We start from the raw sequence: 17024 nt of genomic DNA on the forward strand, positions 1-17024 counted from the left end.
CCATAATGCCGCGTAACGGAAGTTGTTACTTTCCAGGGGTCACGCTGGCTTCTGCTCCGTCGCTCTCAATTCGTCACCGGGGAGGAAGACGGAGCAGGCTGCCCAGGCCGAGGGCCTATTAGGGGATGCAGCTATGGGCGCTGTCGCCGTGGGTGAGTTCCGCTCCCACTGCCTTCGCAGCCACCACTCGCATGACTTCCTGCGCGCCCGGGAGCCCGAATTTTCCTCCCCTGACCTCATTCTCTCTTCGAAGGCCCCTCTGCCTTTAAGCACGTTACCTAGCCTCGGCCCAGTACCGCGTTCTCATTGGCCTCACGTCCTGTCAGTTCCAGGAACTGACCAATGAGTTGTCGGTGCTGGCGCTCTTCTCGACCCAGTGGACCCCGAGGTTCCCCCCGTGGGTACGGAGCAGTTGGAAGGGAAGGGGAGGTGTGGCGGGCTCCGCGCGGCCGGGGACTCTTCTTACGAGTGGGCGCTGAGTTTGCCGTCGCGTCCGCTTTTTGGTTATTAGGACAGGCAGGAGCTGTCGTCTAGACGATTCTGTGCTCCCAGGGTAGGGCACATTTTCGCGAAACTTGAAAGCCCTGTTTTAGCCCCGCTGACAGAAGTTTTCCAAACGCATGCATGTTTAATGGATCGCAGCCAGGCGTGGGAAATACTAGAAGGGCGGAGAGGGAAGGGAACTGGGTTAATATGACAGCCGGCAAGACCAGCTATGATTTACCTTTTGCGTGGAGCCCTGCAAAGAGTAATTTGGCCCAGAACGTAACGCTCATCTGAAGACTCGCCTGAAAAATGAGTAGATTTATAGATGTTTTATAGATGATGATACTCACAGTACTGTGTTTTCACAACTCATTAGATGCCCTTTATAGTTGTCAGAAATTTACTGGGAGCTCCTTTTTTCCACATCATTGAAGCGGTCCTCCTACTGTCCCCTGCCTGCAGCAATTACAGTTCGTCTTTCAAGTTTGCCTTTGGCGTCCGGGCTACTAGCAAGTCCAAAACCAGATCTGCTAGTGCTGTCTTCAGCACTGCTGCAGATTTCTTCATTCCTTACCTTTTTCTTTCTCACCGGAATTTGTGTGCTTCATTCTTGTATACTTACCTTTGCACCTTATAATCATCCTTAATGCCACAGGTACTGTTCTCTTTTTCTGTTTCAGTACAAGAAGTATTTCAGGATCTGCTCTATGTTAACACTGTACTAAATGCTGTAGGTGATTCAGAAGTAAGGCCTAAAACCCTTTCTTGCTCTTAGAACTTTAGATTCCAGATAGAGAAATGACATGTCCAGGGAAAAATTTAAGAAGCATCTCACTTAGGTATCTGATTAGGGTACAAGATGAATAGCGCACATTGAACGCTGGGAAAGCAAGAGTTGAGTGGTTTATTTAGAGTCAACTGGTTGCCTAAGGCTCCATTGAAATGAAAATCTTGGAGGAATTGGAAACATTTGGCTAGATGGAGAGAACTCCCACCTAGAGAGTAAAGGCTTAGAGGTGGAAGGCAAGGAGTTTTGGAGTTGGAGGGTACAGAAGAGTCCGTGGGATTCTGCCTTGGAACCAAAAGATCTGTGATTAAAGTTCCATTTCTGCCACCCTGTAATCTTTCATCATTTTGAGTTTAATTCTTTAGCACAATGCTCCATTTAAAGGCTTTTGTGAAAATCAAATGAGATAATATTTATGAAAAGGCTTTGAAAATCCGAAGCACTGTATGACTAAACATTAGTGGTTCTTTTCTGAGAAGTAATGAGAGTCAGGGTTACCAGGGTGTTGAGGACAATTTATAAGGGACCATGAGTGCACAGCACAGGAGGGTGGGTTGAAAAACTGTTAAGTACTTTGAATCAGGAGAGTGATTTGTTGAAAATGGCATCATTGGAAGATAATGTCTGTACTAGAATGCAGCACAGATTAGAGGGAGTTGGATGGGAGGGAGGCAAGAACTTGGGTGCTGTTCCCCCTTCCCCAAATCAGAATATACCCTCATTTTGTATATAACCATATGGTTGTGTTCTGTTAATAAATACATTGGTTTTGTAAACATGAAACTTTGTTAATGTTTTATCTTTGAAAAGGGTAACAGTTAATGATTTGGCACTCATTTTTCTTACAAACCTTGTGGGATTACCTTGAATTACCCTCACACATTAAGAACTAAAGGAGGAATATTTTTAAGACTTTAAGCCAGAGCAAGATGACAGCTACCTTTCAGAATTAATTGGGAAGTGTTTTAAAAATATATGTCCCACGTCCTACTTTCCACTTATGCAATCAGAATTTTCATAAGCATCCCAGGTAGAATAATTATTATAGTCATTTAAGTGATTTTGACACTAAGTTATTCTAATGTATGTAAACTATAACTTTTAAACATCATTATTAGGTAGATCTGTATGTACTTTAAGTATTTTTCATGTTTTCTAATTTTTAATTGTTGATTGAAGAGGTGATTTGATATGAGCTAGATTTGTCATTCTTGCCTAGAAAAATCCCATGGATGAAGGAGCCTGGCAGGCTACCTCCATGGGGTCGCAAAGAGTTGGACATGACTGAGCGACTTCACTTCACTTCAGATTTGTCATATTATTTCAAACTGATTTTGTCAAGAATATAATAATGTAAATGGTCGAGAATACGGATGTAGTCAGTTTTCAGTTAACATCCATAGAAAGTTCTGGTGTGGAAAGATGCAGAACAGTGTGTCACACTATTTATTTGGCTTTGAAACTATTTTGCAAATTTTCTAACTCCCTCTAGGAGATTGTTTTCAGAATTATTTTCATTTTCTTTGAGAAATTATAAATCTAATTGCATTGCCTGCAAGAACTAATAAAGATGGCTTTGAAGAGAGGGAAATTAAAGTTTCAGAGTGCTACCACCATTCCATATTTATGTAGTGAGAAGTTGAGTTCCTAATAGTGTAAAGTGTTAAAACTTCAAGATCTGTGTAAGAAGATACAAATTCTCTCCAGACCTTTACATTTATTGAACACCTGTTAACATTACTAAGAATCAGTTTCCTAAGCTATGAAAAACAGAGGTGATACTCTACTTTGGGGGTTCTTATTGAAAACTGAATGATACATGTGAATGGTCTTTGTAACTTATAAAGTATGATAGATACACAAAATGATGTGGTTTAGTTACGTTACTGTATCCTAGAGAACTGTAAAACTTTTTTTTTTGGTCAAGCTAACTTTATCTTGTTTTCTAGATTGTTATTTTGTGTCAGTAAGTAATCCCTAAAGTGCCAACATGGGAAAGAAACGGACAAAGGGAAAAACTGTTCCAATTGATGATTCTTCTGAATCTTTAGGTATATTTCACCAATTAAATCTTTAAAGTAATGTTTGTATCCCTAAATGGACATCTATTTTAATACGTAAAAATGGGATCAAAGTGTTTTGATTACATTATTCTGTAATTTGCATTTTAACTTAATGTTTGTATAGACATGTAATTTAATAGTCTGCACAACATTTTTAATGGCGTGATATTTATTCCATTGATATAAAGACCATGGGTGTGTATTTTTCATGATTTATTTAGGTAATCCTCCACTGTTATAAATGTAGGTAATCTTCAACTTTGCAGTGTTATGAATAGAGTGATAGTAAACATTTTTGTAGCTTAAACTGTGTACATCTGGTTATCTTCTTGGTACAGACCCTAGAATTAGAATCACTGAATTAAGTGATGTAAATGTTTTCAAGATTCTTTTGGATCTCTTGCCATTCGGAGATGTATAACTAACGTAGAGGCCCCTAGCAGCATAACAGCGTGCACATTTCTCTGAACCTTTATTGACACAGCTTGGTATCGTTTGTAAAAATCTTTGATTTGCTAGTTGCAAAAGAATATTTTCTTTTTTCAGTTTGTGTTGTTTTTGACAACTTACTGCGCTTTCATAGTTTTTCACACGATCTCATTTGCATTTGTATTCTCTTGGTACATATTCATTGGACATCAGGCTAATTGTACCACTTGATGAGTTTCTAAACCTCCAAGAGCCCTGAAAGAACTGAAGCCCTTTAGAGTGGCTTGCATAGCCTGTTACAGATCTGGCCCCAGTGGGGTTTTCAGTCTCAGGTCCTGCTGCTCATTATTTCACGTGTACTGCCATTCTGAGAAGACAGCATGCACTTTTACATTTTATATCTTCATCCCTTTGTTAATGGGATGTGGCCTTTTCTGGGTCAGGAAGATGCCCTGGAAGAGGAAATGGTAACACCCTCCAGTATTCTTGCCTGGAGAATCCCATGGACAGAGGAGCCTAATGGGCTACCATCGATGGGGTTGCAAAGAGTCAGACCCAACTGAGCAACTAAGCACAAGGCCTTTTCAGATTGTTTACTCCATGAGGTCATAGTTTAAACTATGAGCTTGAAATTAAGACTTAAATCTAGATTCTAGTGTAGCCACTAGTAGTTATGTGACCTTGGGCACTAACTTTGAGGTTTGTCATCTATCATTGGGGGTAGTACAGCCTGCTTTTCGTGGTGATTGTATAGATTAAATGAGATAATGTGTGTAAACAGCACAGTTTCATGCTCATAGTAAGTGCTTAATCGGTATGAGAAGTTTTTATGATTATACGTATCTCCCAAGATTGTACAGACATCACCTCTTCTGTGAAACTTCCGTTGACTTTAGCCTTCTCTTCTTGTGCTGCTATAGTATGTCTATAGCACTGCTCCCTAGGTGGTGCAGTGGTAAAGAATTCGCCTGCCAATGCAGGAGACATAGGAGGTGGGTGTTCAGTCCCTGGGTCAAGAAGATCCCCTGGAGAAGGAAATGGCAACCCACTCCAGTATTCTTGCCTGGAGAATCCCATGGACAGAGGAGCCTGGCAGACTACAGTTCATGGGGTCGCAAAGAGTTGGACATGACTGAGCGACTAAGCACCCACGCATATGTATAAAGCATGTCTAGAGATTCTTGTGCATTCACTAATTTGCTTCTCCTGCAAGAATGTGAGCTGCTCAAAGAAAGAGCTGTGAGTTGGTCACTTTTTCGGTTGTGTTGTCTATTACAGTGCCAGACATGCAGTAGTTGTATTGTTGACTGAATGAGGGACCTTCTCTGCAGTCTTTTAAAATAAAGAGGATAATAGATACAATTAATAAATTGAAGTAAATTTAGGGTGGTGGTGGTTATACCTAGGACTCGAAAGCTTAAGATCTTTCTTACATAATCATCTCATGATCAAATATCAGACAAAAATTTAAGTTTTTAGGTTATCTAACAGTTTATAGAGTAAATTCATTTTTGGAGTTCAAATCATGTGTACATTTTTTTTTTTCATGTGTATGTTTTGAGATTAACTGAAGAAAGTCATATTCTACCTCATATTTATTATTTGTTTTAATAGAACCTGTGTGCAGACACATTAGAAAAGGATTGGAACAAGGTAATTTGAAAAGAGCTTTAGTGAATGTGGAATGGAATATTTGCCAAGATTGTAAGACGGACAATAAAGTAAAAGATAAACCTGAAGAAGAAACAGAAGAAAATCCTTCAGTTTGGCTGTGTCTTAAATGTGGCCATCAGGTATGCTTAGATTCTGATCGATTTGGGATTGTGCTAAACTCTTTAAACTTATTTTAGAAGATATTACCTAAAAGCTCGGTATGGGTGACCAGAATGTGTGTTGGCGTAGTTCGTGTTCCCTGGGGAACAGGTTCTGAGACAGATTTGTGTGTAGGGGTTTACTGGGACGTATTCTCGGGTCCTGTGCTAGGAGACCAGGGAGAGAAGCAAGCTTAGGCAGAGGCATGCTCCAGGGCCTCAGCTGAACCCACAGTGAAGTCTGGTCTTCAGAGAGGTCCTGAACTGAGGCACGGGGCCAGGCCTCTGTCCTTGTGCCTAGACCATTTATCGGATGTTGGTTGCTTCTGGGGAATGGAACTGATGGTAAGGAAGGCAGCTTCCTTCCATGGAGGATAATTCTTGGGATGGACAGACTGAGCTGTGACCTGCCCCCAGGCCACATTTCTCGGCCTCTGGGGAATGAATACCTGGGGTCTGATGGTATCTGGGTGGCAGAATGGCTCACAGGTATCATTGGTACTAAAGGTCAGGAGGGCCTCTTAATCAACCTTGGTGATGGTAAGTTTATCTGTTAGGCAACTACTGAGCGGTGGTAACATCTAAAACTACAGTGTAATAGCACAACTGGGATATTAACATTAATACAATCCAGCAGTCTTAATCAGGTCTCCCAGAGTTACTTCTCTTAGTTTGTATGGGGGTATATGTGTGTTGTGTATGTATTAAGTGCTGTTCAGTTTGGCACCTGTGTAGATTTATATCCATCACCACAGTCAAGGTATTGAAAAGTTCCAACATCACAGGGAGCTCTTAAGTTGCCTTTTAAAAATCATACCCACCTCTGGACTGCCATCCTTCCTCCCAGCCCCTCACAACCTCTAGTCTATTCCCTATTTCTAAAATTTTGTCATTTCAAACATGTTGTGTAAGTGGAATCATGTAATACACAATGTTTTGGGACTGACTTTTTTTACTTACACTCTGAAAGTTTTCCCAAGTCCTGTGTCTCAGTGGTTTCTTCTTTTTTATTGCTAAGTGGTATTCCATGGTAGGGGTGTACTACAGTTTGTTCACCTGTTGAAGAACATCTGGGCTGATCTCATTTTTTGGTGATCATGAGTAAAGCTGCTATGAACATTTGTGTACACATTTTTGTGTGAATTTAGTTTAAGATTTCATTTCTCTGGGAAAAATGTCCAAGAGTGCAATTGCTGGGTAATAATGAATTGTTTAGCTTTTAAGATACTCCCAAGCTTTTCCAGAATTGCTGTTCTATTTTATATTCCTCCCAGTAGTGTTTGAGTGATCCACTCTCTCCATCCTTGCCAGCATTTAGTATTGTCACAGTTTTTTATTTTAATCATTCTGACAGGTAATATCTCACTGTAGCCAGACAGTTACAAAGTTTTATGTTAGCATTTTTATTTATATGTATTTGAAAAGTTGTCATTTAACCTGTTAGATACATATGATGAGCATGAATATATTTTACTACTATAAATTTTCCATAATGCATTTCCTATTATAAATTTTATTTATTTTGCTAGTTTTTTAGTTCCTTGGGGTAAGACAGTATCAGTATTGACTGTTAACTTTCATCCCAGTAGGTAGGTTTTACACTGTTAGCACAGGATTCTCAGTTATTAAGATATCTCATGTTTGTTTCAGATAGCCTCAGTTGGTGTTAGAGTTTTCAAAATCAATACCAAATTGCAGTTCATTTATTTTAGAACTGAATGTTGAATGGGATAAATTCAATCAGTAGGTTTGATATCATAGTTAAAGGGTTAGAAGCCATTGATGGATATTTCACCCCCAAAGTAATGTTTTTTGTAGCTGCAGTAGAGACAGGGCCACTTACTGTAGTGTCCTTGGAGAGAGTTGAAGGCCTGGTTCAGATAGATACACAGTGAAGATGTGCTTCTTAGCTGTGGCTAATCAGCTGGAGGTGAACAATCTGGTCATGTTCTTTTGTGAATACACCTATGCAGATGTAGGTGGGAGTCTCCCACTTACTTGTTCAATTAATGCTTATTGACCTCCCTCACTTTTCGAGTCTTTGGTAATAGATTAATTCTGTTTTTCATGCCTTCAGGATTTACACTCCTGCAGAAGGTGTGAAAGGGAAGAAGGGATAGCAACATTAACAGCTTTACTCTAAGGTAGAAAATAAGGCATGCCCTCAGGAATGTACACCATGTTTTGTGGCAGTTTGTCTATGGGAGGAGCAGTGTTTTCTCATCTGGGAAGCTGGGCATAGGCTTCTAAGAGGAAGTGGCCTCTGAGCAAGATCCTGGAGACCAAGTGGGATTTGATCTGTGGCAGTAACGGTAAAGAATTCAAGACAGATGGAATAATGTGAACAAAACAGTATTGTGGGAGCGAGGTGGTTTTAGCTGGTAGATGCTACTCAAATAGGAGAATATGGGCGCTAATCCTGGAAAGGTGGATCGGGGTCTGAAGGTATCAGGTTTGTTGAGTAGGTTTGCTGAGAGCAATTCATTTCTTTTGAATTGAGTATATGAACAGAGCTTTATTTTAGGAATATTAAACTGAACAAATAGGTACGTGAAGAAAGGTTGTAGTTAGGAAAATATTTAGGAAGATGTTAAGGAGTCTAAATTAGAACTAGTGAGTGACTGCATTGGCATGGTTTGGTTAGGACTGGAAAGGACAGGCTGGTGCAGAAGAGTACTTCTAGCATGTGGTTTTCTAAGTACCTTCTTCTGTGAGTGTCCTCAGGTGCCTCTTCGTATTTAAGTTCTCACAGAATCTGGACTCTGCTAGAGTCTAAAGTTTTAACTTTAAAATTGTAAGAATGGCAAGATTTCTTGATCCACTTCCTTATTCATTGTAGATCGTGAATTCTCTCCTGGTGAATTTTTGTGGCTTTGAGTTTTATGATTATGATTTTCTAGGGCTGTGGCAGAAATTCTCAGGAGCAACATGCTTTGAAGCACTACCTGACACCACGATCTGAACCTCATTGCCTGGTTCTTAGTTTGGACAACTGGAGTGTATGGTGAGTTTCTACTCCTGTGCCTATTTGCTGGAAATTATTTGAAATGTTGGGGAATGGAGGTGTTTGAACTGTTTCAAAGAGCAAGAAAGTTTAAATTTTTTTAGTATTTGTTTACATACCATCACTTTCAGGATTCCCCATTGACTCAGTGGTAAAGAATCCGCCTGCAACCCAGGGGACGCAGGAGACTTGGGTTCGATCCTTGGGTTGGGAAAATCCCCTGGAGGAGGAGTTGGCAACCCATTCCAGCATGCTGGCCTGGAAAATCCCATGGACAGAGGAGCCTGGCGGGCTACAGGCCACGGGGGCACAGAGAGCGACGCAGCTGAGCTACTGAGCTCACACGCACGCGTCACTTTCAGAAGGCTAGAGAATGTGGTGGTACGAGAAGCGTTTGCTTAGTATTGTACAAACACAATTATAGCATGTAGAAGACAGGAGTTTTTACCCTTTGTATTTCTCTCATGATACTACAAAGCATATGATAGAATTGGGACACTAACAAATTCCAGATACACTGAGATAATAAATTTTGGCAGTGAATTTGCATGAAAATGTTAGGCCGGTATTTTTTGTCTTTTAACATCATTAAAATTTTACATCTTTAAAAACCATTTACATAGCACTGTTCACTGAATGTGCCAATGTGCTGTCACTTCAGTCATGTCCGACTCTTTGTGACCCCCATGGACTGTAGCCCACCAGGCTCTTCTGTCCATGGGATTCTCCAAGCAAGAATACTGGACTGGGTTGCCTTGCCCTCCTCCAGGAGATCATCCTGATCCAGGGATCAAATGTCTCTCATGTCTCTTGCATTGGCAGGCAGGTTCTTTACCACTAGCGCCACCTGGGAAGCCCATTCACTGAACATCATTTGTCAGTTGTAAAATTTGTTAATTTTGATAATATAGGTCTGTAATTTAACATATGATTAAAAAAAACTTTCACGTTATAAACAATCATTTCAGTAACATGTTTGGAGTATTTTCACAGTATTTATATGTAGCTGTAATTCGGGCTAACTTTAATAGTACAGCAGAGTTAATATGTATAGTCTTCTTCAAGAAGACACAGCATTTTTATTTTCAGTTTCTTTCCTGGCATAGTTTGAGGCTTACACACTTGGGGTCCCCTGAATGAAAATCAGTCTCCTTTTGTGGTGGTCAGGTTGTCACTCTTCTTCTCTGGGATCTTTTGGGACACAGGTGTTACCTATGTGATGATGAAGTCCAGTATTGTAATTCAAACCGATTGGGTCAGGTGGTTGATTATGTTAGAAAACAGGCTGGTAATACTCCAAAATCAGGTAAAATCATTTGTTTCTTAATATATACTGTAATGTTGATATATATTATAGTGGATATTTAGTTTAACATACTGTATCATTGTACGTAGCTGAATAACATTATTAGTGTTTGATTTCAAACTATGAAACTATCTTTGGTTAAGAATGTAAAACAGTAAGAACATAGATAATTATAAGGAGTTAGAAGGAAATCTGAGAAACAATATAGTCATATATGATGAAGAGTCTGGGTTAGTGATGAGCAATAACTCCACACTCCCATACCCTGGCACAGGGCTTAAAGCAAACCTGCCTTATAATGGATTTATCTTGCTATATTGTTTGGATGATGTGAAAGTTGGTGATGGACAGGGAGGCCTGGCATGCTGCAGTCCATGGGGTCGCAGAGTGGGACCCAACTGAGCAACTGAGCTGAACTGAACTGCTACATTGTTTGGATGATGTGAAATTAAGGTGCCTATAATTCCTTCAAAAGGCCAGATGCTTCTCAGGTTTTTTTCATTCATTATTAGGTTAATAGGGTTGATGTTCATCAACTGCTTTAAAAGCTTCTTTAGATTTTTACAGTCACAGAGGTATCTTTTGTGGATCCAGATTGTTCCTAACTTCAGGGTTAGTTTTTTCTGTTTCTTTTTTTTAATTAATTAATTTAATTGACTGCACCGGGTCTTAGTTGTGACATATGGCATCTTTGATCTTGGTTTCACTATGCTGGAAGTTTTAGTTCTAGCATGTGGGATATAGTTTCCTGACCAGGGATTAAACCCAGGCCCCTGCATTGGGAGTGCAGACGCTTAACTACCCACCGAACCACCATGGAAGTCTCCAGGGTTAATTTTCACTCGCAGACTTCATTTAAAAATTTACTTCATGTCCTTGTTGCTTGCTTGATTGCTTTATACTCTGATTTCACAGGGTAAGATTGCTCATTTGTAAAACACATTTGTTTAATAAAAAGGGGATTTATACTGAATACTGTTTGGTTTGCCTATGTCATTTCTGAATATTTTTGGTTTATTGGTTTTTCTCTCTTGATGGTAATTTATTTGTAATGAAACATTTAAAATCAAACAGGTGGTAAATCATGTTATTAGGTAAAATTCACAAATTCTAATCCCAAGTATATCTTTGTATTTGGTATGTGTGTCTTACAAGTTTCGCTAAATCATCTCTTTTTCTTCTTTTTTTTTAAGCAGCAAAAGATAATGGTAATATTGAACTTGAAAATAAAAAGCTAGAAAAGGAGAGTAAAAATGAGCAAGAGAGAGAAAAAAAGGAAAACATGGCGAGAGAAAATCCTTCCATGAATTCGACTTCCCAAATAACTGTGAAAGGACTCAGTAATTTGGGAAATACATGTTTCTTCAATGCAGTTATGCAGGTGCCAATGTTAATATTTTCCCCCTTTAAAAAGATCTTAGTATTTTCCTCATAACGCTAGGATGTTTTTGCATATTTGCTACTCATGATATTGAGCTTTTCCCTCACACGTAGTTTCTTCCTGTGTTTTCAAAGAAAATTCAAGGGCATGTTTCCTTTGCATGACAGTAAAACACTGTGCTAAGCCCTGGCGTGCAAAAGGGTTCAAGGCAGCCATGGCCCGTGCCCTCAGAACTGTCCTTGGATGTTAGAAACACAAGGGAGCCAAGTACAGAAGTAAATTCCTAGTTGCACCTGGTGGTGGGGGGGGTAGGGTAGCTACTTCATAGCAGGTGGTTGGGAGAAAGACCTTCTGAGGGATGAGTGAACTCAGAACTGAAGTATTTATGAACCAGTAAGAGTGGGGGGAAGAACACGATGTTACTTCGTGTGTAACAGACACAAGAAAAGTTGCAGTGTTGATGGTGTTTTTCTGTTTTGGAAGACCAGACACTTAAGGTACTTGACTGAATTGGTTTGCCTGTAAATAATTTTTCCTTTCTTTTCCATCCTGCATTCCAGAATTTGTCACAAACACCAGTGCTTAGAGAACTACTGAAAGAAGTAAAAATGTCTGGAACAATTGTAAAAATTGAACCACCTGATTTGGCACTAACAGTATGTACTTTAAAATTTTCTTTTCCTCTCTGAGTAGCAGCATTTTAAATTATTTTTAAAAACTGGTGCTCGTTTTCACCTCTTTTGTTTGTTTTAAGCTACCCAGGTAAATTTTCAGGCTAATGGATATTTCTGAGGGGCCTTTACATGTGTTTGCTCCTGTAAGCCCTTCTGCTGTGCTGAGTGTTTGGCCTCCTCCTGGGGAATGCTGCTTATGAAGCTCTGAGCATGCATTATCATTTTTAACATCTTTTAAAGTGACTGAAATGCTGTGTAGCGAAATGAGTTTTACCCTCTCCATTTTTATTATTTACATCTTGATGTAGCTCTTTCAGTTCCTAGGTAATAAGTTCCTGATAAGATAAAACAGTAGAACTGAATTCTTTATCAAAATAGTTTAGGACTAAAAACTTTCTCCATCTTTTGATGTACATTTTGAACTTTTAATTGGAACAGCTCTATCAGGAACATAGGAATATAGGTTGACAAGTTACATTTTGATAAAATAACTCTAAAATTTGACTGAAGAAAGTAATTTTTATTCTCATATTCAGGAACCCTTAGAAATAAATCTTGAGCCTCCAGGCCCTCTTACGTTAGCCATGAGCCAGTTTCTTAACGAGATGCAAGAGACCAAAAAGGGAATCGTGACACCTAGAGAACTCTTTTCTCAGGTCTGTAAAAAGTGAGTATCTGTTTTGATTGTGCTTTCAGTGCATCAGTAAGAAGCTAGGAAATAATATGAAAAAATTAATAGGATTAGAGTTAATTCAATAGATAATATTAAAGCATGGTTTAAAAAACATGTACTTTGTGTGAAAATTAAATCTGCCAAGAGTGTTGTTGGACTAAACAAAAATTTTGAGAAACTGGAACCCACCAAAATTTGGGATATGATCCTAAGATTTAATAAAAAATAGTTTCATTTTAGTGGACTCACCATAGTTTTTCTTTTTTTCCCTGTAGAGCAGTGCGATTTAAAGGCTATCAGCAACAGGACAGTCAGGAGCTGCTTCGCTATCTATTGGATGGAATGAGAGCGGAAGAACATCAGGTTAGCATATTTTGCCCAATGTCTTTTGTAATCTCCTCTTCATTAACTTGTCTGTCATTTGATGTCTTAAGGGTTATTAGACAATGAAAACTAGTTGTTGAGGCCATAATATTAACTTTTGTTTTCTTCACCGGCCTTTTCAACAAGTGTTTTATTTATTTATTTTTCTTCTTCTCTTTTTCTTGGCTAGTGTATTTAAATTATTAAATTAATGAAGGGAATTAGAAATTATTCATTTCATGATTCTTTATTTTGCTCGCTGTTTGTATCATTATTGTTCTCTAAGGGTTGACGTTGTAGCCTATGTCAGGAGAGATGCAGGTATGAAGAATATTCCTCCCCAGACGATTCCCAGTTGCAGTGCAGCCTTACTCTTACTCTGAGTGTGATTTAACACTGTTTTTAATCTGGGGAGTATTTTTATTTTGTAAGAGTCAAGGAGCATTTGTTGCATTATAGAATTTTTGTTACTGTAAGTATGTAATTTTGTAATTACCTTACATACTTTAATTTTGCCAGGACGTAAAGTGAGTTTGGGGAGGGCATGTGGGGGTGTAGTTGGTAATAGTAATAACAGAGTGGTAGCGACAGTCCTCTGCCCTTATTTTTTGCCCTGTTCTCGGTATTCTGTGACTCCCCTTACTCAGTCCTCACGGCCCTTCTGTGCGGTGCACGCGGCTGTCGTTTTTCTCACTCCATCGATGATGAAGCTAGGGCATCCAGAAGGTCACTGCCGGGTGCAGGGTCACCCAGTGCTGGTGGAGCTGGGCTTTGAGCCCTGGACTCTGTCCCTGTAGTTCTCTGCCTCAGGGACTTCAGGTGGCTCAGAACCCGCCAGCCAGTGCAGGAGAGGCCAGAGATGCAGGTTTGATCCCTGGGCCTGGAAATCCCCTGGAGGAGGAAATGGCAAGATTTTGCACGGGAATTTTGTGCAAGTATTCTGTCATGGGAAATCCCATGGACAGAGGGGTCTGGCAGTCTATAATCTATGGGCTCACAAAGAGTCGGACACGGCATAGCAACCGAGCACACACGCACTCTGCTTCTAGTACATGATATTTCAGTGGTCTTCTCAAAGGCTGTGGGATGCTCTGAACAACTTTGGTTAGAGTAGGTTAAAATCTTGAAATGATAATACAGTGCCTTTGCTCAGGGGTTAGTTATTGTTTTTTTAAAACATATTTCTTTTTAGCTCCTGGAATTAATTTTGAAAATGTGATTTTAAAAATATTAATTTTTATTTGGTAAGTTCGGGGTGCTAATTCTTAATCATTTTCTTTACTTGATTACATACTTTATAAGGGAAAATAGCTAAATTTAATAGTACATATATCTATTTTATTCCTTTTAGAGAGTGAGTAAAGGAATTCTTAAAGCATTTGGTAATTCTACTGAAAAAGTGGATGAAGAACTGAAAAATAAAGTTAAAGGTAATGTCTGACTTTTTGAACTAAAACAGTATAGTTGAAGTCCTCTATACATTAAAACAGGATTGCTGGCACATGTATTTCAAATCCACAGTTATGAGTGTATGATTTCTCTTTATCTCTGTTGACTTAAAAAAATTATTCAGTACTCCAAAGGAAAATACTTTAGAAAAATTTAACTTTGGTGTATTCTTTTTATGTAGTATTATGGTAAAATTTATAAACAGAGAGCTAAGATGACATCCCAATTTTATTTTTCAAAGGCTTAGACTTTATTTTTTTGTTTCCACCACGTGGCTCCTGGGGTCTTAGTTCTCTGACCGGAGACTGAACCCAGGCCTCAGCAGTGAAAGCCTGGAGATCAAGTCCTAACCACTGGACCGCCAGAGAATTGCCTCAAAGCTTAGACTTCAAATATTAGTGATGTACACTTGTCTTTTCGAGTTGTCAGCTGGTTTATTAATCACGGAGCTGACTTTATTCTTATTGTGTAGCATTTAATGATTTAGGAAAGGTTTGTTGAGTAGAACCATCTGTGATGATGGATCACTTCAGTATTTCTGCTGTCTGATACGGTAGACATATGTGGCAGTTGAGCCCTTGAAATGTGACTGGTGCAAAAGGAGCTAAATTTTTATTTTCGTTAGATTTTAACCAGTGTAACTGGTCCCAGTGACTAAACTACTGAACTGTGAAGCACAGCTTGGAATCTACACAGAGCAACTGCCTCCTCAGTTCCCTGGGTGCTGGCCTGGCTGTTAAAGGGGAGACGCTAGCCTGCTCAGCTGTCTGTCATAAAATGTGTTTCTGTATAAATGGCACCTGTCGTTTAAACAAGGCTTACACATTTCATGCAGTTAGAAAATGGGGTGACTAGGTAGTGAAATTACGTCACCTTATGCTAAGCTTACCAAGGTTGTTTCTGGGGACATAGAGAAAAGGAGGATTTTGTCTGAAATACTTTCCTAAGGGCTTTTTGTTTTTGTTTTGATTTTGAATGGAGTTCACAAAGCAAGTTACTGTCAAATTTGCTGCTAGTGTTACAGTGCCAGAGCTAGAAGTGAGCTCAATCATGATCCTGCGTAGCCCAGTCTGTTCATTTTACTATTGATAGTTAAAATATTGATGCACAGAAAGTCTCGCTGACTTGCACAATTCATTTTGCACTGACTAGACCCTAGAGCAGAATTTTTTTTTTGCTCTGAGATATGATTGTGTTAAATTGTATCCTGCTTAGAATGCTGGAGTACATGCTGCTGACTGTAGTATAAAAATTATGGTAATTATGAGTAGAGAAAAACAATAGGAAATTACAAATAAAATTTCAGGGTTAGATAGGTAAGTAAGTAGTTTCAACTTCATTAATTGTGTACAGGTAATTGATAGCCTTTTTTCCCTTTGTAGAGTATGAAAAGAAAAAATCAGTACCAAGTTTTGTGGACCGAATATTTGGTGGTGAGCTGACTAGTACAATTATGTGTGATGAATGCAGAACTGTAAGTAGATGCAGTGCAGACTGCATTTATGCATATTAATAGAGGATAGTTTATGAGTTGTTCCTTTTGGAAACAGGAACATCTGGTCAGTTTTATAAGATACTTTTTTGAACTAAGTATGCATAGTTTTTTGCCAGAACTGTGAACATTCCTTAGGAAGAAGTTAGTGTAATATTTTAATTTCTTATACCTAACCCAAAGTCCTCAACACTGTGTAGTTTTTCATTTTCTTAAGCCTTTATTTTAAAATTTAGCCCTCCTCCCCAGGATTTTACTGTATGATGTTTAAAGTGAATCTTTTCCTCCTTTTTTCATCTTCTTTTTTGGTTGGTTAAGGTCTCCTTGGTTCATGAATCTTTCCTTGATTTGTCTCTACCGGTTTTAGATGATCAGGTAAGATTATTGAGTTTGTTTTAAGTAGATTTTCTTCTTTCCTGTGCTCAATTTTGTGAGGGAGGGCTTGTTACCGTTTCCAAGTTTGTACTTTACCAAGCCTTGCATGGAGAAAGTTTTCTTAATATGTGTGAGATGTAAGAGTTTTAAAGATTTGAAAAGAGAATGAATAAATATAAGTATTCATGTATATGTATATTTTTATGTGTGTGTATATGTATGTATTTTAAAGACTATGTCTTGAATTGTTTATGGATGACTAACTTGGTTAGTTTACATATAGGAAAGTATTTACTTTATTCATGTAAGTCATTATTATTTTTATTATTTAAGACTAACCGCAAATCCCTTAAAGCTTAAGTTCATAAATATTAACAGAGAGTAAGCCATGTAAACTTAGTTCTTATCAAGTAATAGTAGGAAAAATATAACATTATGAGTATTGGATAAATCATTATTCAACTTAATATGAATTGGGGGGGTCCCTTTAAATCAGTGTTACTAAGTGATTAAAGTCTTGCCAAACATAGTTTATTTTTTCTTCCCTTTAAAACTGTCACTTGCATGAGAAGAAAAGAATAAAAAAGAATACCTGTAGTGGGACATGTAAATCACTTATCAACAAAAAGTGCATTTAGAAATAAACATAATTACAGCTTGGTACAGCATGTATCTATTACAACTCGCTATATTCCTTTCTGTTACACTCAGATGTTAAATTGCCTTTTTTT

At 38.6% G+C, this 17024-nt stretch overlaps 1 protein-coding gene across 4 annotated transcripts in view; it reads left to right on the forward strand.

The window, feature by feature from the left end:
* Nucleotides 1-17024, forward strand: part of USP16 (ubiquitin specific peptidase 16) — a 28718-nt gene that overhangs the window by 3190 nt on the left and 8504 nt on the right. Inside the window, exons 2-13 of one of the 4 annotated variants that reach the window (XM_070455121.1) lie at nt 37-152; nt 3223-3324; nt 5380-5558; nt 8477-8580; nt 9786-9886; nt 11080-11267; nt 11828-11923; nt 12478-12608; nt 12890-12977; nt 14329-14407; nt 15809-15900; nt 16237-16293. In XM_070455121.1, the coding sequence (XP_070311222.1) occupies nt 3264-3324; nt 5380-5558; nt 8477-8580; nt 9786-9886; nt 11080-11267; nt 11828-11923; nt 12478-12608; nt 12890-12977; nt 14329-14407; nt 15809-15900; nt 16237-16293 (1176 nt within the window). In that variant the 5' untranslated portion in view covers nt 37-152; nt 3223-3263. Of the gene's footprint in view, nt 1-36; nt 153-431; nt 1142-3222; nt 3325-5379; nt 5559-8476; nt 8581-9785; nt 9887-11079; nt 11268-11827; nt 11924-12477; nt 12609-12889; nt 12978-14328; nt 14408-15808; nt 15901-16236; nt 16294-17024 lie in introns of those variants that run through there. The other 3 variants (XM_020903593.2, XM_020903591.2, XM_070455122.1) reach the window with 3 other exon arrangements.

The sequence above is a fragment of the Odocoileus virginianus genome, chromosome 25 (assembly GCF_023699985.2).
Source record: "Odocoileus virginianus isolate 20LAN1187 ecotype Illinois chromosome 25, Ovbor_1.2, whole genome shotgun sequence".
NCBI classification, from domain to species: Eukaryota; Metazoa; Chordata; class Mammalia; order Artiodactyla; family Cervidae; genus Odocoileus; species Odocoileus virginianus.